Source organism: Talpa occidentalis, unplaced genomic scaffold, assembly GCF_014898055.3.
Source record: "Talpa occidentalis isolate TD23 unplaced genomic scaffold, MPIMG_talOcc4v2.1 talOcc4.13, whole genome shotgun sequence".
Classification (NCBI taxonomy): domain Eukaryota; kingdom Metazoa; phylum Chordata; class Mammalia; order Eulipotyphla; family Talpidae; genus Talpa; species Talpa occidentalis.
In genome coordinates, this window is record NW_023601322.1 from 98,994,832 (window position 1) to 99,020,922 (window position 26,091).

At 50.9% G+C, this 26,091-nt stretch overlaps 2 protein-coding genes across 5 annotated transcripts in view; one reads left to right on the forward strand and one right to left on the reverse strand.

Annotated features, from left to right (window-relative positions):
• Positions 1-7,123, forward strand: part of PPA2 (inorganic pyrophosphatase 2) — a 119,134-nt gene extending 112,011 nt beyond the window's left edge. The window contains exon 14 of the mRNA XM_037509600.2: positions 6,555-7,123. Within this exon, the coding sequence (XP_037365497.1) occupies positions 6,555-6,562 (8 nt within the window). The 3' untranslated portion in view covers positions 6,563-7,123. The remainder of the gene's footprint in view (positions 1-6,554) is intronic.
• A 641-nt stretch (positions 7,124-7,764) lies between these two features.
• Positions 7,765-26,091, reverse strand: part of TET2 (tet methylcytosine dioxygenase 2) — a 100,929-nt gene continuing 82,602 nt past the window's right edge. For 3 of the 4 annotated variants that reach the window (XM_037509604.1, XM_054694595.1, XM_037509605.1), the window contains exons 7-11: positions 24,639-24,789; positions 22,550-22,639; positions 12,792-12,929; positions 10,779-11,127; positions 7,765-9,220 (exon numbers count right to left, since the gene is read on the reverse strand). In XM_037509604.1, coding sequence (XP_037365501.1) covers positions 7,785-9,220; positions 10,779-11,127; positions 12,792-12,929; positions 22,550-22,639; positions 24,639-24,789 — 2,164 coding nt within the window. In that variant the 3' untranslated portion in view covers positions 7,765-7,784. Of the gene's footprint in view, positions 9,221-10,778; positions 11,128-12,791; positions 12,930-22,549; positions 22,640-24,638; positions 24,790-26,091 lie in introns of those variants that run through there. The other variant, XM_037509606.1, reaches the window with a different exon arrangement.

Consider the following 26,091-nt stretch of genomic DNA (forward strand, 5'->3'; position numbering starts at 1 on the left):
CTACAAACAGTTTTACTTCTTTGCTGTCTGCATGCTTTCTGAAAAAAATTGAGATGTGATTATACACGTGTGTGCATTTGCGTGTGTGTAACAGTTTTAGGTGTATAACAACAATTCAATATAAATATATGTAAGATGAACTAAGTCCAGTTAACATCTGTCACCACAGACTGTTACAGATCTCTTGCTGAGAAATTTGGCGGTCAACTCAAGTATACGATAAAGTAGGAAACCGGACATTTGAACCTTTTCCCCGCCCTGCCCGTGTGTTGCCCGCCCTCGCCGAGTCTGGCTACCATCCTTTTCACCAGTGTGCTTGAGGTCCTTGAGAATCCACCTGCGGGTGACACCAGGCTGTTTTTGTCTTTCTCTGCCTGGTTATTTTTTGTGGCATAATGTCCTTAATGTGCATGCTTGTCTCACATGGCAGGGCTGACACCCCCGTGCGTGACCCGTGTCTGCTCTGTGCGTCAGTGGAGACTTGCGTCTCATCTGTGTCTTGGCCGTTGTGAGCTAGGCTGCAGTATTCAGGGTGCAGGTATCTTTTCAAGTCCGTGTTGTCATTATCTGCACATAAATACCGTGCAGGGGAATTGCTGGCTCTTAGGGTCGTTCCAGGAGCCTCTGTACTGTTTTCCATAGCGATCACACCAATTTACACTCCCACCAGCAGTGCACACGGGTTGTTTTCTCCCCATTCTAACGCCGCTTCTTGTCTTTTTGAGAACAGCCGCTCTGACAGGTGCGAAGTGGTATTTTGTTGTGGTTTTGATTTGCCTTTGTTTGGTGACCCGCGTTGAGCACTTTCTCGTGAACTAGGACCGCCTGTGTGTCGTCCTTGCAACAGTGTCAGATCCTCTGCCCGTTTCTTAATAACTTTGTTGTATTGAGTTCAGTGGGTGTATGATTTGAAAATATTTTGTTCCCGCCTTTTTTTTGGGGGGGGTGGATTTCCTTTGCTGCAAAGAGGTTTTTAGGTTGATACAATCTTACTTGTTCATTTCTGCTCCTTTTTCCTCTGCTGTCTGTCATAGTCAAGCAATCACTGCCAGGACTGACGTTAGGGACCTTATTGCCTGTGCTTTCTCTTAGGAGCTATTATGTTCGAGTCATTTATCCATTTTGAGTTATTTTTGTGTATGAGATAATGATCCAGTTTCATTCCTTTGCACGTGCTAATGTTCTCAGCACGATCCCTTGAAGAGACGTCCTATCCCCCACCGTAATAATCTTGACTCCTTTGTCATCAGTTAACTAAATATACATGGGTTTGTTTCTGGGTCCTCTGTTCTGTTTCATTGATCTGTTTGTCCGTTTTTATGACCATACCGCATGTTTTGGCTGTCACGTCATGTTTGTAATGTTGCTTGAACTCAGAGCGGGGAATCCAGATTGGTCAGGATCACCTCGCTGAGTTGGGATCTTCGTGAGTCCCTGTGAATTTCAGGGTATGTGTCTATAGCTCTTGAAAAAATGCCGTAAGACTTTTGATGGGGGTTCTATTGAATCTATATATAACTTTGGGTAGTATAGACCTATCAACAGCATTCATTTTTTCCAATTAATGAACATGAAGTAACTTCCCTTTTATTTGCGTGTTAACTTTCTCCACTCAGTGTCGCAGTCATGAGTAGAATGTTACATTGATTCCCAGGTATTCATTGGTTTTGCTGCTATTGTACTTCTCTATCGGAAAACTAGCATCGGGGTCGGAAGTGTTCCTGACTGTGCGGTGATTTTCTGTCCTACAGCTGACTGAATCGAGCAGGTTTTGGTGTAGCCTTCAGGATTTTCTCTATCTGGAATCATGTTATCTGCCAATAACCTCCCCGGTCTGAGACCGTTTCCTTCTGTTCCCCTCGCCTAATCGCTCTGCCCGGATGAGGACCTGCGGTGTCCGTGGCGCATGACTGGCGAGGGCGGGCTGGCTCCTGGCCGGCCCCGCAGCTGGGGGGGGGCCTGCGGCCGTCCCCGCGGTAGGACGGGCTCAGCTGCCCTGTCCTGCCTTACGACAGGTTCCTCCTTACCCACCTTTGAAAGATTTATTGTAAGTGGATGTTGACTTTTGTGAACATTTCCTCTGCACGGATGGTGTTGGCGCCATGTTCTTCCTCTTCCCCCTTCTGCTAATTACTTAAACTTGGTGGCCTTTTTATCAGGCTCCGATGTGCCTTCGGCATGTCAAGAACGTGGCTGTCGCTGCAGTACTGGCGATTCCCGCCGTCCCCAGGGGTGGCTCACGGGCCGAAGCCCAGAGCAGCTTGTGGCTTGACGAGCGGGCGGCCTGGGCGAGCCCCGTGCCCGCCGTCTGCTCTCTAGCCTGCCCGTCTAGCGCCGCTCCCCGCGTGACAGCTCCTTGCTGCTGTGTGAACCTCCCGTGTCCGGTGGGGGTCTGGGCGTCCTGTTCAGTGGGGGGGACGGTGGGTCACCTGTGAGCTCTCGGGTGTGGTCCTGGGAAGGGACGGGCCTGGAGCCCAGGGGCGGGAGACGGGAAACACTGACCACGTTTTCTGGTGGGAGCCTCGCCATGGCCTTGGGCCGCTCTGTCAGACAGAGGAGGCTTCAGGGCGTGAGATTAGCCCACCCTCCCCCCTCGCGCGGCCCAGCCCAGAGCAGGTGCTTCTTGGGACTGTTGTTTCTCTCAAGGCTCAGCCAGAGCCGCCCAGGGAAAGGGCTGGCCCGCCGCCCGCCAGCCCCAGCAGCTCGGCCCGGATTTCTTGATTAACGGGACCATTTTGTGGAAGGAATAAAGCAAACGCCCGGCGACCGGCTCCAAACCTGGGCTCAGTGCATCTGGGTGGGCTGATTTCCTCCTCGTGCGGCCTGGGGGACAGGCCCCTCTGTGTGACGGCTGTGCGCCGCGTCTGGGTGGACGGACGCCCCACGTCTGTTGGAAATAAGAGTTGGTTAGAGTGCAGTGTCACCTTGACTAGAGGAGCGCCTTTTGCAGCAGCACACAGGGGAGGCCCCAGGAACGCGTGTGAGGAGAGCGAGGAGAGCGGCTGCCTTCCCGCTCGACCAGCCTGACCTGTGTGAGAAATGGCTGGGGGGAGGCGGGTGGCTTAGGGGAACAAAAGGACCTTTGTTCTTTGACTGAAGAATGTGGGTGGGACAGAGATGCTGTGTAGCTGCTGCTAATTCTCTTCTGAGCACCCTAGTGAGGGTTTTCTCACCACCCCAATAGCTGGAGAGTGTCTGGGGGGTGGGGGCGCAGCGGGACAAGACTGGGTGAGGTGCATGTCCACACCCCCGCGCTGTCCCTGAGCCACCCTGGCCTGGCCAGCGAAACGGCCTGGCGCCTGGGTGGGCACGGCAGCCCTTTCCTCTCTGAGGCTGAGAGGCCCTGGAGTAGGCTCCGCTGAGACTCCGGGCAGGAGGGGTGCTGCGCGTCTGAGGAAGCAGCACTTGCAGGGGCGGCCAGGGCCTCAGGGACGGGCTCTCAGGTCAGTGGGAGGGAGCGCGAGGCTCCCAGAGAAGCGAGCTATGGACCTGCCCACCCTGCATGGGCACTGCCCCCGGTGCTGTGGCTGCTTCTTGTCACCTTCTGTTTGCGGAGAGTGGAGCAAGCTGTCAGCCCTGCAGCTCCAGGTCACCCGTCTGTCCGTCCGTCCGTCCGTCCGTGTGGTCCTGCACTTAGGGAAGATTTTCAGCCAAGTCAGTTCGGGGTGAGCAGAGAGACCACGGGGGAAAGCGATTTCCTTGCCCACTCAGGGAGGGCATGCGATGGGAGGACACTGTGGGGCTTGCATGGACCTGGCTGGATGAGGGTGTCAGCCTGTGCCTGGCCCTCAGGGAAGAGGAAGGTGGGTGCTGACTGGACGGTTGGCCTCCCACTCCCTGAAGCCATGTGTGCCGGATGGGGACACCCCCCTCAGCCTGCTGCCCCCCCCGGCCGCCCCCACTCCTGGGCCTGAACTGCCTGCCTTCCTGACCAGCAGGAAGAGAATCTTCTTGGAGGCGGGTGGACGGTAGAGGTCACAGGAAGCTGAGATTCTGAACTTGGCCCGAGGGCTGCCATCTGGGGTGGGTCCGCGAAAGGGACAGGACATGGGCTTCGCGTTGGCAGAGGCGCTACCACCCCACCCTACTTTCATTGCTGTACTTGCAGAGGGAACAGGCTGGAAAGGAGGCTGCGGGGGGAGCTCTGTGAATAGGGAGCTGACGGACACCCATCAAGTAGGGACTCTGCTGACGAGTGGTGACCGCGAGGTGGGCGGTGGGTGAACTGGGACAATGGCATGAAGGGCGGAACTGGACGTTCAGTCCAGACACTTGTGGATTCTTTTTTTTTTTTTAAAGATTTATTTATTTATTTATACAAGCACTGGGTACAGTCAGAAGCGCGGGAGGGTGAGAGAATTCACCAGAGCCAGAGCGGGGAGCAGAGCAGGCGGAAGGACCGAAACACACTGCTGAGGGGACCAGCGGGCGGCAGGAGAGGTCTGCGCGCCATGTGGGACCCTCACCGGTGGCCGGGGATCGAACCAGGGCTGCAGATGCTGCGGGCAGCTTCGCAACCCAGCGCTCAACCGCTGTGCCACCGGGGAGGCCCACTTGTGGATTCTTAATGACCCCTGAATCCAGAGTGATGTGATGCCGGAGTACAGTGTCGTGTGTACAGCCAAGTATCTAGACTGTCCAGCCAGAGCACAGCCGGCCTTATCTGGACCTCACTGGAGATGCAGCTGGACACTGAGGGTCTCCATGAGGTGTGAACCTGGCCCCCGAGGCATCTATGGTGTCTTGAGCACATGTTTCCTCCCTAAAGGGGCAAGAATGTGACCTCCCGGGTGTCCCTGAAGAGCTATTTCTTCTCATCCCCATTTGCCTCATGGAGTTGGCAGCAACTCGGCAGTGAACAAACTCAGCGAGCTCACACTTCGAGTGCATTAAATAAATATAAATTTTATTAAAAACACTCACAGCGCATTATCAGGAATGATATAATAAACGCTTTCAGATAAGCTGCATTGGTAACATTACAGTATTTACAGTATTTATAACTGTCCTCATACTTTAGAGAAACCACACATCTCATGAAAATGAAATGAAAGTAAGTTAAAAACAACAAAGGCATAGAAAAAAATGCACACAGAGTCCATTACCTTAGTGTCACACTGCAAATCTCCGACACGAGTCAGCCGCCGGCTCCGGGGGCGCACGTGGCTGTGGTCAGTCGGGGCAGAAAATTCATTCAAGTAAAGTTGACACTACTCAGAAGCGTTTTCAAGTATGGCTATAGAGTCCACCTGATATTCCTACAGAAGCAAGCTGCAGAGCGGCTTTCATTCATCCTGGCTGAGGCGGGTCAGATATGTACAGTCGCGGAGCTGATGTTGACAGTATGCACTCGGCTTCTCCTCCCGCCCTCGGCGCCGGCCCTGGCTGGCCGGCAGTTTGACAAATGACAGCGGATGAGACAGAGACCAGATATTCAGAGGACGGACGGGCCGGCTCGAAGCCAACGAAGGAGTGTGTGGCAACCAGCGATGTGGGGATTGACATGTGGAAAACCTACGATCCTGTGGCTGGATGTCCACAGAGGTTTGGGAAATGTTGGTAAATTGGACATAGCCAAAAACTAGAGAATTTTTTTCAAAAGACCAAAGCCATCTGATCAGACTCGACCAATAAAACTCAGAGGTCTCCTCTGGTTAAGGATCAATTTGAAGTGTCAGCCAAACTGCCCTGAGAGCACGACGTCTCCGCAGCCGACGGCCCGCCTCGGGCCTAGCGGTTTTGCCGCCGGGGCGGCCCTCGCGGCGCGGCCCTCCCAGGTCTGTCCTCCTAGTGGCCACGCTGAAGGCAGGAGGAACCCGTCTTCATCTGGAGCGGTCACTTGTCAAACTCCTGCCACACAAGTTTCCCTATGTATCAACTCAGTGCAATCTATTTTTAATTTTTGTTCCTGCTTGAAAGACTCAACACCTTTTAAAATGCCTTTCTTTACAATAGTCAACTGATTTACAAAATTAGTTTTAGTTACATCAGGGCATCTACAAGTAAAACAGGAGGGATTCAAAACAGTAGGGTTAAATCCCTGAAAAAGATAAAATTTTTATCAACCTACGACAATTTTACATACACACAGGTGATGAAATGTTGGCATAAGGAGAACATGAGCTGAAATATCCCTGAATTTTTAGAACAAAAAGGTTAAAGTTCAAGTTATACTTGCTGGGAAATCAAGTATTGAAAAAAAGGATGCTTTTTTAATAATAATAAAAATAACAATAAAAACAGACTTGGAAAGGATGATGGTACACAATGCTCTAAGCGTTCCCTCTCAGTCCCACGTCCCGCTGCCACACTAGTGTTGAGGTACATGACAAGGAGGGGCACTGCTCCGGGCGAAGGGCTCCCCGCTCACATCAGGGTCTGTCTGCAGCAGGCTGAGTAGCACCATCGTGATGTGAATATGATTCAAATCTATATATATATGTATAGATTTATTTTTTTTTTTACAGTACTAAAAATACTAAAGCATTGCATTAAAAAAGTTTTGTTTACAATTTAATTTACTGACTATACATCTCTTTCATATTTTTATACAGATGAATGATTTAAAACCACCACAGCAAACCAGCTGCCTGTTTCTCCTTTATTTTTCTTGAACAGATTCATGTGGAACTAACCCTGTTTATGCACCTGACGCAGGCTTCCGGCTGCCCAGTCTTCCTGGTAAAGAGGACACTTAGCGCTAAGAAATGACAGCATCACAATGCACAATTCATAGCACACAGGCAGACGGCGGCCGCTGCTCTGAGGTCCGCCGGGGCCCAGACCACAGCGTGGGCGCGGCCCCGAGGGCTGCTGAGCCTGGAGCGTGTGGTGAACAGGCGTTTCTTAAGACTCTACTTGCTTGAGCAATGGACTTGTCCCACAGTCCTGTAGGAGACTGTTTTACAGTACAGAATGTGAGATGAGCACCAAAGAACCTATGTTTCGTGGACTAACACATCCCCCCAAATCCAGTAAGCCCCACTTTGGATTGAACTGGCTGGATTAAAAATGGACACACTGCTCATCAGCAGAGGCCTGCGAACAGCAAAAATAGTTTAAAAGCTTTCCTCATTTCCTTAAAAAAGTCCCCTTTGCCTTCTAAAATGAAAGTAAACTTTGTTTTTAATGTCTCAGTACCTTAGCATTGTTCAAGTTGTCAAAGCTTAGGTAGACAAAGTGCTTCTAGACACCATTTAAAACATTTATACATACTCTGTGTGCACATATACATACGTGTATATATGTACATATGTACGTTTATTGTCCCACAAGGACGTCGGGGGATGAACCCAGAGGTTTCTAAAATGTCCACGTTTTAAAAAGTGAGTTTTGCAGGAAGTTAATCATGATAAAAACTCAGCGAGGAGTCGCCCCGAGGATGCGAGGGCGGCCCCCACTCAAGTGTCTCCATGACAGAAAGGCATCCAATGTTAGCTCCGAAAGACACCAATTTCTTAGCACCATTTCCTAGAACGCCAGAACCCACGCCGCGTTCTGCTGTCTGTCCGCTTCCGCTTCCTGCAGCTACCGTGAGAAACGCGAGACGAGGACGACAGTGAGAACTGCAGGGTGAAAGTCCCGATTCCAGTCCTCAGCACCAGACGGAGGGAGTCGCGGGCTCGGTCCCGGGCCGCGCAGCACTGGCGCGGGGCCCCAGGGGCTGGGAAGGACCGGTCCCCTCTCCTCCCGGGGGGCGGGGGGGGGCGCGGGCGCGCGCAGGGGCCGCCCCCGTTGGCACAGCCGGCCTTCGGGCGCCCCCGCCCCCGCGTGCCCGGGGCGCGTCAGATGTACCTGCTGTAGGGCCCGGTGACCCGCGTGAAGGCGTAGGGGGCCGTGGTCACGGTGGACTGCGTGGTCAGCGACACGGTCCTCTCGGCCAGCGAGCGGATGAAGCGCAGGCAGGTGGGCTGCGCGGCGTCGTGCGGCTCGGCGGGCTCGCGCTTGGGCCGGCGGCCGTGGCCGTGGCCGTGGCCGTGGCCGCGGGCGGGCGCGTGCTCGGGCCCGTGGCGCTCGCCCTCCTCCTCCTTCTCGCGGGCCTTCTCGGCCATCTTGGCCTCCCAGAGCGCCAGGCCGTGCTTGGGCTCGTTCATGCTCTTGTGCTGGTAGAAGACCAGCGAGATGCGCGTGGGGTGGTTGCGGTTGGGGTTCTTGAGCGGGGTGGTGGCGTGCAGCTCGCGCTTGGCGCACTCGATGAGGATGGAGCCGTGGGCGGGCGCCACGGCCACGCCGCCGATGTCGGGGTCCAGGAAGCTCTGCTCGCTGTCGGACCACACGTCGTCCTTGTCCTCGGCCGCGGGCGGCGGCTTCTCCGGCCGGCCCGCCTCCGGGGGCTTGGGCGGGCCCTCGGGGGCCAGCAGCTTGGAGAGCCCGTGGGCGGCGTGCGCCAGCAGCTCGTTCTCGGGGCGCGGCAGGCGCAGGCCGCCCAGGGAGCCGCCGAACAGGCCGCCGGGCGCGTAGTTGTGGAGGAGGTGGGCGGGGGGGTGGTGCTCCCCGTTCTTGTAGTCCAGGCCGGGGTGGCGCCAGCCGGGCGGCAGCCCGGAGGGGGCGCCCACGAAGCGGCCCTCCAGCTCGGCGCCGGCGTAGGGCGGGAAGGGCCCCACGGCGTGCGCGCCGGGCCTGAGCGCGCAGCCCCTGAAGGCGTCGGCCGGCAGGCGCTCGTGCCCGTACCCCAGGTACTTGGAGGGGAAGGTCTGGCTGCCGGCGAAGCGCGGCTGGTAGAGCGTGTGGATGGGCGGGAGGCTGAGCTTGGCGAGGGCGTCCGGGCCGGGGCACCTGTAGAGGTCCACGGGCTGGGGCGGGGCGGCGTAGGCGCCCAGGTACTGCGCGCAGGCGTCCACCGACACGCCGCCGTTGCACGGGTAGGCCGGGTACTGGCGGTTCTGAGTCAGGAGCCCGGGGTAGGGGTTCATGGGGCTCGACGAACTCAAATAGGGCCCCGGGGCCTGAGACGCGGCGGGGTAGAGCTCCCCGGGGGGGGCGCCCCCATACAGCTCCGCAGCGTGCGCGGAGCCGGGGTAGGGGCTCGCCGGGGCGGCCCGTCTCACGCACAGGCCGGCGGGCCCCGGGGAGGGGTACGAGCCGGCGGGCTCGCGAGTGCGCGGGAGGGAGGGGTGCGGCTGCGCGGGGGGCGGGGGCTCCTGGGGCGGCTGGGGCTGGGGCGGCGGCTGCGGGGGCTGCTGGGCTGGCGGCATGACTGGTCCCGAAAGTCGCAACAGCTCTGTGGACAGGACGAGAGAGCGGGGACAAGCACGCTTGGTTAGTACTCGTGAAGGCCCGCGGGGGGCTGCCCGGCACCCCCGGCTGAGCCAGACCCCACGCGAGGCCACGGCGGCGGCCGGCTCCGGCCACTGCCCGCGGCGCCACGGCAGCCCGGGCCCGGCACCGCCGGGGAGGCGAGCACGCGCGCCCTGGCGCCCACGGCCCCCCCGAGCGCCGAGGCCCCGCGCGCCTCTTGCGCGGCGAGGACGGGCCTTGGCCGCCCCTTGGCGTGCCCGCCGGGTCCCGTCTGCCCTGTAGGGCGCGGCGCGCGCCTGTGAGGGGCCCCCGGGCGGCGGGCAGTGCTCGGGGGCGCCGGCGCGCCGAGGGGAGGCACTGAGCCGCTCACGCGCCCCAGCATCTTGGTAACCTGCCGCCCGCCCCACAGCGCGCTCCCGAAGGCAAACTGATCCCGAGCCGGGGACAGGCTGGGGAAACTGTCAGCTTCTCAAGCGCAACCTTCAACAGCCAGGCTGTTTTGCGGGTGTCCTTAAGACAGGAATGTGAAGTGCGATCCAGTAAACGGAGCTGCAGGTGGGGCTGAGAACCGAAGGGGCCCAGCGGCCAGGAAGGGGGGGCGCGCCCGGCTCCAGCTGCTCCCGCGGCCCTCCCGGGAGGCGGAGGAGCGCCTGCAGCGGGCGTGGGGCTCACTCGGGCCTTCTGAGCTTGTGCGCAAGGACGGCTGTTTCCAAGCAGACTGACTGACACGCTTTCCTCGGGGGAACAGCCGGGCCGACACCGCCTCACGCTGGGGTCTGGACACCCCATGCTCGGAAGGGGCTTTTGCGGCTCCACTGCAGACAAAAGGCAGGGAGCCCCGGAGGGACCAGCAGCGCGCCAGCCGGCCCGGGCTGCGCAGCTGGGTCTGTTTGGTGGGGGCGGTGCCAGGAGACACCCCCGACCCCTCATACACACACACCGGGGACCCGCCCCCTGCACGGCAAGAGAGCCTCCCTTCCTGCCCTCTGGACCCCCTGCAGCCCGGCTTCACAGCCCTGATCTCAAACAATCCTGCTTTCTTACCCGGGCTTCCAACTTCGGGTCGTGCTGGAATGTTCCTTCCCCTTCCCGCCCGTGTTTGGGGTCTGCGCTTGGAAAGACCGTACCGCGTCGCCTGTGCTGCTGTCTTCGTGCTACCGCCAAATTCGAGCTCTCGGTTTACTTGCTTTCAGTTTTGCTTTATTATTATTACTTTTTTAAAGTTCATCACATCCACCTCTATTCTTAGTGGCCTCTTTCCCTGCGCTCTGGCCTACCTGTCCCCACTGGGTCAGGCCCGGGTCCCGGGACCGCTGCCCGGCCGCCCGCTGCTGCGCCTCAGAGCACCGGCTTCTCCGCGCGCGGGCGCGGCGGGACGGGCTGCCCCCGCCGGCTCCGGGGCGAAGCAGGCCTGGCCGCTGGAAAGTGGACTCTGGGACAGAACTAAGACCGCAGCTGGAAGCAGCCCGAGTTCAAAATGCTCGCGCTGAATAGCGCAGGACCGCGCGGCCCGCCGCCCCGGCGCCTCGCCCCGAAGTTACCTGCCAACTGCTTGGCCTGGCCGGCGCCGTCCGGCGGCTTGGCCCGGGCCGCGGCCGACTTCTCCTTCTCGCTCTTGCTGCTCTCCAGGGACGACAGCTTTTCAGCCGCAGCCTTCCTGGCTTCCAGTTTCCGCTGGCGGCAGGTCTTGACCGGTTCTGCCAACATCCGGACTTTGCGCCGGAAAGAACTGAGCACCTGGATGGCGCCGCTGCGCTTCTTCGCCTCCTGCGCCTCCGCGCTCCCGAACTCGTCCACGTCCGAGACCTTGTAGAGAGGCAGGACGTGGAGCTGCTCGTCCTCCGGGGTCCCTCGGATCTCGCGATTGTCCTCTCTGGTGAGGGTGCACACCTGGGGAGGAGCGGCCGCGGGTCAGCCCCGGAGGCACGCGCGCCGCCCCCTCCCGCGACGTCGCGCCTGTGGCGGCCTGTCCTGTGCGCGCTGCGCTCCCCGGACCCACGTGGCCCAGCACCCCCGCCGGGACGAAGCCGTCCTGTGCTGTCACCCCTGGGGCACAGGTGAGACCTGGGCGGGCCCCGCCCAGAACCAGCGCCGCCTCCGCCCAAGGGGCCGCCGCTGGCCTCCGGGACGGCTGTGCAGGCTGCTCGGCTCCCCGGCTCCCTTGCGCACCCCCAACTCGCCTTTGCCGCCTGCACGATGCCCCCCGGGTGCAGAGTGGAGGCCAAGTCCTGGGGACGGGAGAGGACAGCGTGGTGGCCGCCTCTGCGCTCTGCTTCCCTCCTGGCGCCTCCCTGCGGCGCCACTGCCCAGACGGGGCGCTCTGGGAGGACAGAGACCCCACTTCTGGCCTTTGCTAAGGATCCTCTGCTCCTTTTGTTGCCCACAAGCAGGCGGGCTTTGAGGAAAGACTGCTGGCTAGTTTTCAGTGTTTGGTTTTCTCGGTGAATGGAAAACCATGCGAACCATGGCTGGTGAAGACACAGGTCACAGAGAACCCGTGCAAGAGCCTCCCGGGAGGATCTGCGGGAACAGACTCACCCGGGAGGTGGGTAGCAGGAGATGGCCTTGGAGTGACGCTTTCCCTTTCCATGGGGGAAAGTCTGCCAGGCCTGGTCCCCTTCCCTGGGTGCCCGTCCCTTCCCCGCACAGACCTGGGTCCTGCAGCCCCTCAGCCTGCGCTGAAGGGGTGTCCTCAGCTCTCTCCCCCTCCCACGCCCCAGAAGGAGCAGGCGCTCGGTGGGTGCAGACAGCGGAGCACGAGCTCCTGCTGGTTTCCCTGGGCCAGAGCCCAGCCGTCTCCGGCCGCGGCCAGCCAGCCTGCCTGTTCTTCAGTGGTTTTCACTTTTAAAGGATGGTTTTACTAGAACGCAAAGAGAAGAAGGTGGCAGAGACCCAGCCTATGCAGCCTGCACAGCCTCAGAGCCTCACCCTCTTTACTTTACTAGACGTTTCCCGGCCCCAGCCCCTTCCCACTACCGCTGGCCACCTCTGTGACACCCCCCTTCCCCCGTGAGCTGCAACCTGAATGGCCTCCTCCTCCTCCTCAGCCTTGAGGTCACCGGCCTTCGTCATGCCCGTGTCTGAGGGTGGAGGTTTCTGCACTTGACCTTTGCTGCAGTTAGTCCCCGCTCAGGAAGTGCCCTCGACACACAGGGCCGCCCCAGGGAGCAGCACCCCTCCTCTTTCCTAGGACAGACATGACCCTCCCCAGCTCCGTCTCACCCCAGTGCCAGTTATCACCAGCTCCCTGAACACACTAAGGGGGTTACTGTGGCAATGGTACACGTCTGTCGCTTACCCGTCTCTCTTCGAGGCGGGTTACTGCCCTGGCCCTGGCGTGCCTTTATACTTAACCGATCGCAGCCTGCCAGACCCTGATCCCTCCGGCCACCGGCGGCTGGCACGCTCCCCACTGGCTGACAGCAGCACCAACAAGCTCCAGATTGTGCAGCTGTGCCACCCTCTGGGGAGAGCGCCACCTGCCGAGGAAGGAGGCTTCCGAGGACTGACCCTCTCGCCGTGCTGCCCCAGCCCCCACCTGGCCCCCCGCTCACCAGCGTGCTACCGTTCTGCATGTTGTGCAGGTCCCTGTGGGCGTGGGCACAGAAGTCCAGGCAGGCGGTGACCCCTGAAAAGGGACGGCCTTCCTTCAGCCCCAGCCGGCACTCCAGTGCTCTGTGCTCATATTCGATCTGAAAAACACCGCATGTGGGTTAGTGTGACAGAACCCGGGTCCCACACGGTGCCACCACCTGTCCACACCAGGTTGGCCAGGCTCCTCGGGACACCAGCTCTGTAGAACTTGAAGAAATGTTTCATGCCCAGAGACATGATGCGATGACACAGAGAGGGGCCCTGACGTGGTAAGACGTGACAGGGGTTCAGTTGTGACTCACAGGCCACTGTGCGCAGGAGTCGCCCCAGGCAGCATCTGCCTATGACACAAGAGCCACTGCCCATCAGCCCGAGGTGGGGCCGCCTTCTGGCCGTGCCCACCCCCGCGCGGGACTCCGGGTGCCCCAGGCTGTCTGCCTCTCGCAGGGCTTCGTGTGGGTAGCTCACCCTGAGGTGAAGAGAGTCAAGGTGGATAATTTCCATTTCTGTCAGAGCAGACTGTGTTATGACTAGGGAAGGAAGATTTCCAGGGGGTCTTCGGATTGTGTTTTTTAAAAATTTATTTGACGATTCCAGGTCCTTCGTCTTTCTCCATTGTTAGAATCAACGCGGCATTTTCGTCAAACCCCTGGTGAGGTTTCGGTAGCTCAGGTGTTGAGTCCATTCATTCACTGAGGGGAACTGGTCTCTTCACGGCTGCCACTGCAATCCCTTGACATGGTCTCTGCAGTCACTTGTCTTTGTAACGTCTCCCAGCAGCGTTCTGGGGTCTCATTTGCACAAGCCCTGCATATTTTTGTCAAATGTATGCCAAGGAATTTCATATTTTTTCATGCTATTTTACATGCTATTGGTTTTCATTCTAGTTTTTGTTTATTGCTAATTGCAAAACTACGATCGCTATCTGTATTTTGTTAAACCGTTTATTAGTCCTACAAGTCTTTTGTAGATTCTTTGGGACTTACTATGCAGATGGGCGTGTCATCTGCAAACAAGACAGCTTGACTTCTTATCCAGCTCATGTGCTTTCTCCTTTCTCTCATCTGGTGCACTAAAACTTCTAGTTACATGTTGAATAGACGGGGCGAGGATCAGCCCCCTTGTCTTGTTCCAGTCTTTCTCCATTAAGTATGCTGTTGGCTGTAGTTTTCTTTATCCATGTTCTTTATCAGGCTGAGGAAGTTCCTATCTACAGATGTGACATTCTTTAAAATGACTTTAATGAGCCCGGAATTAGTGAAATAAGCCCATGTGGCTATGATGTTTTAGTTAGATGTTATCTGTTTTACACATTGTTGGATCTAATTCACTAAAATTTTCTTGAGAATTTTGGTATCCGTTCTCATGAAGAACACTGGACTGCCGCTGCGCCACGGGGGAGGCCCCTGTCCTTTGCCTTTTAACCTATTTATGGCTTCATATTTAAAGTGTCTTTTTTGGTGGTTGTTTTAATATCACAATTATTCAGTATCATTGTATTATTCAATGTCACAAGCCTCTACCTTTTTATCGAGGATGCTAAAATCATTTATGTTTAAACATGGCTATAGGTAAGGTTGGGTTTAAATACACCCTAGTGACATTTGTTTTATATTACCTTTTTTTGCTCCACATTCTTTTAAAAAAATCTCTTCTGGATTGATTTTCTTCTCATCTCTTTATTGGTAGACTAAACTCTATACAATTTTTAGTGGCCACTGGCCCTCACAACAGCATATTTACAACCTGCCATTTTCTGTGCTTTTTCAGGTTACAAACTTGAAAGTATATTGTTAATATGTACATCAAGTAGCAAATTCTCTTTTAAAGAATTGTTTAAAATAAGAGAAAATGGCCTTTTCTCACATTTACCACTTAGGATGTTTTCATTTTCGTTTTCTTTCTACTGGTGGGTTTGAACATTTTCGAAGTGTTAACCTGCTGGTGGTGACCTAGCTCAGCTTTGCAAAGTCTGAAAAAAAAAAATGCTCACTCACCTTGTCTTTTAAGAATTGCTTGGATTGGTTGTAGATTTTTAGGTTACTTTTATTTCCCCTCTGGTACTTTAAAGATGTCTTGCCTCTGTCTTACACTTTCCTGACACCAAGTTTCCTGTTGGTGTCATTTTGCCACTGTATGAAAGAAGTCTGTTGTCTTCATTTACTTGTCACATTTCCTCTCTATCGCTCATTCTAGGCAAGGTAACCGTGACGTGCCTTTTTGTAATTTCCTCATGTGTGCCCGACCCCGCCAGCCCCACTGTTTGGGGCTTGCAGAGTTGCTGAGCTTTGAGCTTCAAGAGCTTAAACTTTTGAAACATTTGAAAAACATTCTGTCCATTATGGAAATATTCTTTCACAATTTTTTTGTCCACTTTCCTGGGAATCGCACCACATATATTAGCATGTTCATATGGAAACCTTGCTCCACGCGTCTGTGACCAGGCCTTCAACTCTGGAAACTATTGCGGTGTACTCGGGTCCACCCACCTTCTGTCAGTTCCCCCTCGCCTACACTCTATCTCTCCATTAGATATTTTCATCTCTAAGAGCTCAGTGCAGGTCTTCCGATAGCTTCTTAGCTTTATCGTGCTCATGCTCCTTCATCTTCTTGAACAAAGAGTGAATGTGTTACGATAAATGTCCTTATACACACACTGTTCTCACATGTCACTTTCATTTCTGATGAAACTGTGGGTCTTATTTTTGCTGCTGTCTCTCTGTAGGCCTGGTGAGTGGTGATGGCATGCTAGACATTGGAAATCTGACCTTGTTGGTAGATTGTAAAACATGTTCTGCTATGTGTCTAAGTTACTGGAAATAGGCTTGATGCTTTCAGGTCTTAATTGTGAGCATTTTTAGGTGGAACCAGAACAGCCTACTGGGTCACACAACCTCGGCCTCGGGATTCTGAAGTCTCCTTGGTCGCTTGGGTGTTGAGAAGTCCTTTCTTCCAGATGGTAGCAAGGAGAAGCACCGCAGCGCCGAGACATGGAGGGATTGCTCCGTCTGTGCCCTTGGCACTCTCCTCCCGCACGGTCTTCATCATGCAGCAGAATCAATAGCTCTTGATGAAGAGTCCTCTCCTCTTGTGTTCCTTAGATCCTGGCAGGGATGACCCTGGGGTCTGTGTGGATGCCTCCTCTCTGCCCTGGACTTTAAAAGCACTTAGGTAGTGAGCTGGGGAATCACAGCTTTATCTTTGCTGTTTCTCTCTTCTGGTGTTACTATCTTGTACTCCTTATTGTTCTATCTAAAAACTATTTTTCACATATATATGAGACGGTCCACATGTATACATAAGTAAATACAGGCCTAGAAGCTGAGCCGATACCATGATAAACTTTTTGATGGTCTGCATACAGTATTTACTCCCAGGTTCACGCCTTTCTGTTGTACCTGACAAGACCCTGGTCAAAAGAAAGTGAGGGTCTTGCCTAGCTTATTTCATAGCTGTGTGGTTTGTGACTGTGGTTTGAGCTGTGGTCTGGTTAGCTCCATTCTGTTCCCTTACTAGAATCATATTCAAAGTCATTGGGTGTTTAGACTCTTGCCATCTCATGAGACATACCATGCAGGATTTGTGAATAGTTCCTAGAAATTCCTCTCCCATTGCTGGAAGACAGTTGTAAGACCAGGTAACCATGGTTTTCTGATGACCTTGTGCCTTGCTGGTGGCCGCGGACCACAAGGGGCTATTTACATTTACAGTAATTGAAGTTAAAATCCACGAGCTCAGTTGCTCTAGGCCACACCAAGGCTCGGCCAGTATGATGAGTGGTCATCAGCTAAACAGCACTCACAAACAACTCCCCTTGTGCAGAGGACACTCTTGGACAGCACTGGTCTAACGTGTCCTTCCCACATGGGGTGAAAGCACGAGATTGAGATCTGAACCTGCTGTTCAGGCCCAGAACTTAATGGTGAGACAACCACAGAATGGAGCAAATAGGTGTGCTGGATTGAAAGAATATGTAAATTGAGAAAACCTTTGCTGTAATTCCATAGACCCAATGGAGTTTAACTTTATAACTATGAAATCAAGGAGGACAGCAAGGAAGAACATTCTCATGTGAGAAATAAGAACACTTGGAGAGATGACATAGACCAAATGGTAGGTTTTAGGACAGCAGCCAGTCTCCTTGGTCTTCCCATATAATGTGTGGAATGCTCAGGTAGGCCGACTGGCTCTCTAGGCCACATTAAGACACACACACACACGTCATGGCAGACAGGGCTTACTGCATGATCTAGAAAACACTGTCCTTTCACAGCCATTCCTTGATTTCATTTAAGCATTGCATCTTTTTCATGTACTGTGGTGGAGCAGGCAAGCGAAGCTTGCCCTTAACCCCAGCACATGCCCTGTGGCTGCTGCAGCCTCCCAGCCCCACAGAGACCTCCTAAGCGAGTGCCCCGCCCCCCGTTGCTACCACCACCCCACTGACTAGTATCCCCTCACAGCAGTGGGTCATGAACAGTGGACTAATGCTAAAGAATGATGCCGAATCCTCTTATTACAACTTAAACAGCTTATAGTGTCTTCAAAATTTGGAACTGCAGACTGAGAAATGCACAAAATATTCCAAAATGTAACAGGGTCGAATATGAATACTTAGAAAATCACGTGTTAGAGAGTGTAATTAAAAATCAAAGCAGTAAAAAGCACACCAATGCTTTGTTAGTCCGCTCCTTTTCCCAGCTAGTCATTTGATTAATAGCACCTATAAAATGACGAATCTGGCAAAAAATAGCCAAACCTCAGATGTAGTAACATAGGCTGAATTCATCTCCTTTTTATTGTTTGATTTACTGTGATGTTTCTCACCCAGAATGACGCTTTTAAAACAGTACCCGGGCCTGCCTGGTGGCGCAGGCGGTTGAGCACAGCGCTGTGAAGCTGTCCGCAGCCTCCGCAGTGCGGGTTCAATCCCGGCCGGCCAGGGAGCTACCCACATGGTGCAGCAGACCTCTCCTGTCTCGCCCGCTGCTCCCCTCAGCAGTGTATTTCAGTCAATCTGCCTGTTCTGCTTCCCACTCTGTCTCTGGTGAATCCTCCATCCTCTGCACCTCTGGCCTACACCCTGGTTCTTGTATAAATGAAAAAATCTTAAAAAACAAACAAACAAAAAAAAAAACCCAAGCATTGTTGATATTGCCCTGTGATACTGATTAAAATAGATAAGGCTGTCAACAGTATAAGTCCCTCTACTATTTCTTTAATTTTTTTGAGATCACTTTGGTTTACAACACTGTGTATGATTTAGGAGTACAGATTCACAGCTTTATAGATGTTACCACACCCACCACCAGAGCACCAATACTTTTCCCATCAAAGTCCAATGGGGTCCAATGGACCCCCCTCGCTTAGGAGGTCTCGGTGGGGTTGAGAGGCCGCGGCAACCACAGGACGTGTGCTGGGGTTAAGGGCAAGCTTCCCTTGCCTGCTCTCCCCTCCCCCCATTTGGTTTGTTCCCTTGTTTCTTTACATTCCTTATATGAGTGAATCCATCTAGTATTTCTTTCTTCTTATCATTTATTTCATTTAGCATAATTCCCTCTAGTTGGTCCTTATTATCACAGATGGCAGTATTTCTTTTTTTTATATAACTGAGTCTTATTTCACTCTGTATACACACCACACCTTCTAATCCACTCATCTGTCCCCGGGCACCTGTTTCCATGACTTGAATATTGTAAATACTGCTGCAGTGAACACAGGCGACCATAGATCCCTTTGAATTTGTTTTTTGCTTTTTGATAGACAGGAGTGGAACTTCTGGATCAGCGGTAGATCAACTGGTACTGTTGTGAGGAACCTGCACACCGTCCTCCCAGGGGCTACCCAGTCTGCTTTCCCACTCACAGTGCAGGCAGCTCCCTTTTCCCCACAGCCTACCAGCACTTGTTTCTGGTCTCTCTGACGGGGCCATCCCCACAGGTGTGAGGTGTATCTCGCTGTGATTTTGACTTGCATTTCCCTGGTGATGATGAATTCTTTTTCATCTGCCGGTGGCCATGTGTGTAAATATTGGAAGAGTGTCTATTCCGATAGTGTGCCCATATTTTGAACAGTTGTGTTCATGTTGAATGTATGAGTTCTTTGTAGATCTTGGATATTAGCCCCTGTCAGATGTATGGTATGCAAGTATTTTCTCCAAAATGTGCCCAAAGACAGTCCCCAAAGAATCCCTGAAGCCAACATGAGAGTGTTTTGCCTGTTTTCTTCTTGTATATTTATGGTTTCAGGTCTTAAGTCCAAGTCTTTTATCCATTTTGAGTTAATTTTTGTGTGTGGTGTGAGACAGCGATCTAGTTTCATTCTTTTGCAAAAAGTGGCTGTCCAGGTTTCCTAGCACCATTTGTTGGAGAGACTTTCCCTGCTCCTGTGTATACTCTTTTCTCCTTGGTTGGAAAGAAACTGTTTACTTGAGTGTGGGCTTATTTCTGGGCTTAGCTGCAGTCTGTTCATTTGTGTATCTTTCACTCCACACCCCACTGTTCTGTGCCCTCTCATGCGTGGGGTACTTGTACTCCTGGAGCCTGATGCCTCTGGTCTTCTCTGACAAGATTGCTTTGGCTATCCTGAGTTGCTTGTGCTTCCCTACAAATTCCACTAATTTTGCTCTACTTCGTTGAAGAACGCCACTGAAATGCTGACATGGCTTACATGGTAAGATGGCCATTTTAACCATGTTAATTTTTAATCCAATCCATGAGAAAGAAGTTACCTTTCGACTTGGGTCTTGTTTGTTTTAGCAGTGTTTTTACAACTTTTCTTGTAAAAAGGTCTTACAAAGGAGGTCTTTCACCTCCTTTACTAAGTTTATTTCTAGGTCCTTAATTCTTTTTGATGTAATTGGAAATAAGACTGTTTCCTTGATCTGCACCAGATGATTGTACACCGAGCGTGTCGCCTGCAACTTGACTAATGTATTGTTTCTAATAGGTATATTAGTGCCTACAGGGACTCCGTGTCATGACCCACAAGTGGTGATGGCGCTACTATACTAATCTCTCAAATTGGACTCCTTTTACCTCTCTTGCCAGTTGCTCCAGCCAGGACTTGTAGTACTATGATGAATAGCAGTGGTAAGTGTGGACATCCCTGTCTTGTACCTGACCTTAGGGTAAAAGCTTAGTTTCTCACTACTGTGTATGCTATTAGCTGTGCGTGTCTATCATAAAAGGTTTTTATTATGTTAAGGTATGTTCCTTTGCTCCCCATTTTATTGAGCGACCTTATTACAAATGGGTATTACACATTATCATCTGTTCACTGATATCACTTACTTATCTTTCCTCCTTTGAAGTGCTGCATGCACTGACCTGGTTGCATGTGTTGAGCCATCTTCGCACCTCTGGACTAAATCCCACTTGGTTATGATGTGTGATGCTTTTAACGTGTCACTGAATTTGGTCTGCTTAGATTTTAAGGATTTTTGCATCTATGTTTATCAGGAATAACTGGTCAGATTTATGTTGAGCTCATAAAATGTGTTGGGAAGCACCCCTCCTCCAATTTTTGGAAGTGTATGAGGACAGGTATTGGTTCACTTGTGAAGTTTGATAGACCAGGCAGTTTCACTAGTGAGTTCTTTGTTCAAACTGCATGCTCTGTAAGTGGCCTGTTTTCTCTTTCTTCCTCAATTGAACTTGGAAGGTTGTATGATGCTAAGAATTTGTTCATTTCAAATTACACAATTTATTGGCATAAAGATATTTATAATAGTCTCTCATTATAGTCTCTCCGTTCACTCCTGATTCTATTTATTAGAGCTTTCTTTTTTTTTCTTGGTGACTCCAGCTAGAGGCTTGTCTATCTTGTTTATCATTTATTATTTATTTACACACACACACACAGACATACGCGCACACGCACACACGCACGAGGGTGATAGCAGGCGGCAGGAAAGGTCTGCACACCAAGTAGGTCCCGCCTCCGGTGGCCGGGGAGCAACCGGGAATCGAACCGGCACCACAGAGGCTGCGGGCAGCTTCACAACCCAGCGCTCAACCGCTGCGCCACCAGGGAAGCCCTCTTGTTGATCGTTTTAAACGACCACTTATTTCTGCTGCCTTTTAAACTGCTCTGTCCCTTGATATAAGTGAGTCCCACCATTATTAACAGTACTGAAAATAAATTTTATAAACCTTCACATCCATTTCTGCAAACCCAACTGGGACATAAAAGAACTAATGTCACCCCCACTGGCATCCTCCATGTTACCAAGTCAACAGTGGAGTTGGCTGACTGAGCTGCCTGCCTGCTTCCCACAGCGGAGAGTCCTGGCCGTGGGCCTTCTCTCCTCTGCAGCCTACTTCCAGCACTTAATTTCCTCTGCTTAAATCTCACTGTTCCTAACCCCGGTGCATACTTAGCTCACTTATGTTCACCCACTCACCCCTAAGATGTTGAATATCCCCTTGACAGTATAATCTCCAATCTGAAAAAACCTGCATTCACTCCAGTTGTGGATTCACTTGCTGTATTTGAGAATTCCAAGTCTATAGTCATAATCCTTTTAATGGATATTCCTTTTAATCCTTTTAATGGATATTCCTTTTCCATCAAATAACACTACGAGTAATGTCAACCTGAGTATGTTCAAAATAAAATTTTTCATCTTCCCACTCGCTCCCCTAAACTCATTTTTCCTCTAAACCAGAAATATGGTGGATTCTCCACTTCTCTCTTGCTCAACCTCAAATCCAGTCGCTTACTACGTTTGGTGAATCTCACACTCCTGCTCCTCGTCCCTATACCTCTGCTGTTTTCTTGGCTGAGGGCCCTGCATCCTTTGGCCCGTGACTGTGACATCTTCCGCCTCCTCTGATTTACTCACCTGAGTTACTTTTTGTTAATGTCACATGTTCGGTGACCTGTTCAAATTAAATTCCTTCTCTCTCCCCTACCCCCAACACACAATTAAAATACCCCAGTGGTAACCTCTAACCTGTAGGTATAACCTCTTGCCTGTCTTTGTATGACCTCCAAGGTCATTTGTGACATTCTCTACCTTTTTTGTTCCTTCAGAAATTTGCTCTTCTTCTACTATTCAGGAATTGCTGTTTTATATGCTCTGTCTCCTCCACAGAGATTTCCTTAGAACCTACATTGCTGCTGTTTATGTGTGCAATGACTAAACACAGTGCCTGGTTTGTAAGAGATTTTCATTTAATGCTTTTGTTATTGTAGAAACAGGGAAGATTTTATAGTCTGTTGCCTCTGTGATGAGTATTTCTGAACAAATCATCTCATCTTCTCCATAGGGGTAGCCTAAAACACACTCACAACACAGGAAGAGTGGTTTTACTTGGTTCATAGAGCAAAGACCACACTAAAGTAAGAGGATCTAGCAAAAGCAGATATATCTGGACTTGTGCATGTTCGGTTACAAAGTAGTATACCCATAATGCTATGTAAACAAACTCTTGTGAAAAAGTCAGTGCTTAGAATTTATAGTTTGGGTCACATAATTAATCACTAAAATCTGCTTGTGAGCCTTAAAAATCTTATCTTTATACATACAAAGACTGAAAATTTGCTCTTTCAGATGTTGTAATTCTCATATAACTGATAAAGGTCATGGTTAATGGCTTTGCTAATTAAGCAGTCAAGTGCGGAAAATCACTGTTTCCCAACTATTTTTGGGAGTAGGGAAGTATGTCATCATTAATCAACTGTTCAATCACTGTCAATAATTATTTAAGCTTACCTGGTTATTATAGGCATCAGGTGCAAGTTTCTTGTATGTTGGTGCCATCAGAGTGGACAGGTTTTGTAAATGAGCCTCCAGTTTCTCCTCCTGTATAAAATGAATAATTCTGCATATTAAATTCTAAAACCATCCTTTCTATATGAGCGAGGCTATCAGTTTGATTTTTTTCTCCCTGCATCTTGGCTCCAGATTACAATATATATAGTGCCTCACTAACTAAAACTAAAGCATCTTAAAAACATGACTATGTCTAAGTTGAAAGTATTGCCCATATAGTACCTGTTTTTTGAATGTGCTATTAAAACACCTAGCTCCTCAGTGTTTTCTGTAAGATCACTGGCTTAGACATAGGCAGGCATCTGGCACATTATAAAATCCATGCTGATGGGGAGGGTTCAGACAAAGTCATGTGGTCTTTTTTTTTTTTTTAAAGATTTATTTATTTATTTATTTATTTATTTATTTATTTATACAGGCACTGGGTACAGTCAGAAGCGCGGGAGGGTGAGAGAATTCACCAGAGCCAGAGCGGGGAGCAGAGCAGGCAGAAGGACTGAAGTACACCGCTGAGGGGAGCAGCGGGCGGCAGGAGCGGTCTGCGCGCCATGTGGGACCCTCCTCTGGTGGCCGGGGAGCAGCCGGGGATCGAACCGGCGCTGCAGAGGCCGCAGGCAGCTTCGCAACTCAGCGCTCAACCGCTGCACCACCGGGGAGGCTCAAAGTCATATGGTCCTAAAGGGGCACATTCTACACTCCTCTCCATTAGTTGCCAAGGATGATGAGCTGTGACGGCCCTTGTTTGGCTTAAATTGTCTATTTCTAATTGTTTAATTTTAAATCATCTCTCCATAGAAGTAAACATTGCTGGCTGGTGTGAAATAGGGAGGGAACAGAGCTACAAAGTGATCTATATGAAGAACTTTGTAAAGTTACTGGAAAGGAGAAATAATGTTCAGTTCTCCCTCCTTTAACAAAGAACATATCTCCCAAGTCTCACCCTTTGTCAAATGGTAGAAAATACTTGGCTGTTTTACGCACACCTAGGAGTTCTCGTTTGAGGGGACATTTCTCGAGCAATCTTGGGAGACGGCACTGCCTGGCAGAGATGTACTTGGAGGAGGTGTCTGAGCTGAGACCCCTGCCTGCTGAGAGGGTGCGTGAGCCAGCCAGGAGAGCTGGCGTACACAAAACCCGGTCAGGGGGAGGCGCTCTGTAACCAGCCTGGAAAGTACACTGGTGAAGGACATGCAAAATGGCCCCTTCTCATTAGGCATATTCATGTTTTTCTTAGGAAAAAAGGACCTCTAGCACATTTTCAGTTTACTATTGAAAATGTAATCCTATGAAAAAAATTTCCATGATGACTTTTAGAGCTTCTGCATTTTCTTAAATTTCCACTGGTAGTGGAAGTTAGTTCCGTTCTCTATTTAAATTCACAAATAAAAAAAATTTCCCTAAGAGGGACATGTCACTATTATAAATGTATATTTCAATGGCATTTAAAATAGGAAAGATAGCATAGGTGGTTAAATGTGGTATTTTAGAGAAAAGACAAAAACCAGTGACTTAGATGAGAAATGAGGGTTCATTTGTTTCCATTACACTTTTACACTAAAATAGAAATGTTGTTCATAGCTGAAAACATTTGTTACACTAATTTTACACTGACAGCTCTCATGGTGTTTGCAGTGTGACTAGAAAGTCTTTTTTCTGAATGCAGAATTGTGATTTCTACAATTCAGGTTCAAAAGATGAGTTTTAAACTGAAGTGTTTTTTTAGTTTTAATTCTGGTGAGACAGCCCTTGAAAACTCTGGGTTAACATAGAATAAATAAAAAAAAGGCCATAGGTGTGAAGAGTTTATGCTGCAGCAACTTATTTCTTGGGTCTCACATGGTCATTATGCTACCTTCACAAAGAACTCTAAGGTGTGTCTGCGCTCTATTGAAAATGTTGTAGGCTCATCCCTGAGATGAAATCCTCTGCTAGTGAGAGCTCAGTGGAGTGTGCCAGACTGTTCACGTCATCTGTGCTCATCAATTCTCCATGAAAAATATAGAGATTATACATCAGGAAGTAAACAAACCTCTTTTGGGTCATCCCCAAGCAGCTTAAATTTTCTTGGGATCTTGCTTCTGGCAAACTTACATCCATTGTAGTACATGCTCCACGAACAACCGAAAGAAAAGGAGGCACCGCAGGTCTCTGGGTCCAGCCCCTGACAGGCACAGGTTCTCCTGAGAAATCAAAGACCAAGTTCATGGCTACGGAGCGCATCACCAGTGCCACCAACTTCATATTGGGTGTCTGTGTGTACATGTACACGTGACTGCACTAAATTAAGGTGTTGCCACCACACAGAAAATAATTTTAATTGACTTTAAAACACAATTTAAACAAACTTTCTGTTGCAGAAAAATTCACAGCTAGGGAAGAACATATAATACTCACACTATAATGGCTTCACAATACACAGGAAAACTACTTACCCAAGTAAGTAGCGCCACACAAAGAAACATGCCTGCCCCCCAAACCTCTGTTACTACTGGGGACAGTGCTTGGAAGGAAGCACAAGAGATTAGTTCTGCCTTTAAAAAAAATTATATGTACATCTAAATCTCTGACAGTTTTACATGGAATTGGTTTTGTGCAGACTCAGCTCCTGAAATGTATTTTTATACTAGGTATACATTATGTATAACACACTGCATAGTATTTTTACTACATATATTTTATACTCAGTAGGAGGTATTTTTATGCTATAAAAACTTTTACAGACTCTAAAAACTTCACATGTGGTATAAAATGAGCGGGACTACATAGGGATGGAGACTCTGTGGCAGCGGCTGCTCGGTCCTGAGTCACCTGCAGCACTGTGCTGGGGTGTCCTCTCACACCAATGCAGGGAGCTGCACCTTCAGTCAGTCCCCGGGGTGTAAGGATGCCACAAATCAGTTGTTCTACCAGTGGCAGTCATTGGAGTGCTTTCTAGTTTTTGGCTACAAGGCAGTGTAGTGACTTTACCGCCCCAGTCAGACATGTCCTAAGGACAATAATCGAACAAGCAAAGAAACCAAATGAACACAATAAAATAACGTACTCGCTAAAGTACATTCAGCAGCTCTTTCCCCCACCTTGAGACAGGACTGGCACGCTACAATACTGAAAGTGTGCAGTGAGATGATTTGATGAGTGTAGGTTCTCGCATAGAGTTAACACATCCATCAGCTCAAAGACTTATTCCTTGGCAAGAACGTTTCAGTTCGTTCTACTCTGAGCAAATACATGGTCCAGTGCATAATGACGTGATAACGAAAAGACTGTGCCCTCTTACCAGCCTCTCCTGGGTCCCCACCCAACACACGTTCCCTAAACTTTTCTACTGTTTGAGTCCAAGGTTTTGTGTTTGATGATTTGTCTTTCTGTCTGGTTTCTTTCCCTTGGCATAATGCCACCCTGCCAAGAAAACGGCAGGGTTTCTTGTTTTTCTGGAAAGGTGAATATTACATTAAGTACATAATATGTGTGCGTATACAAAC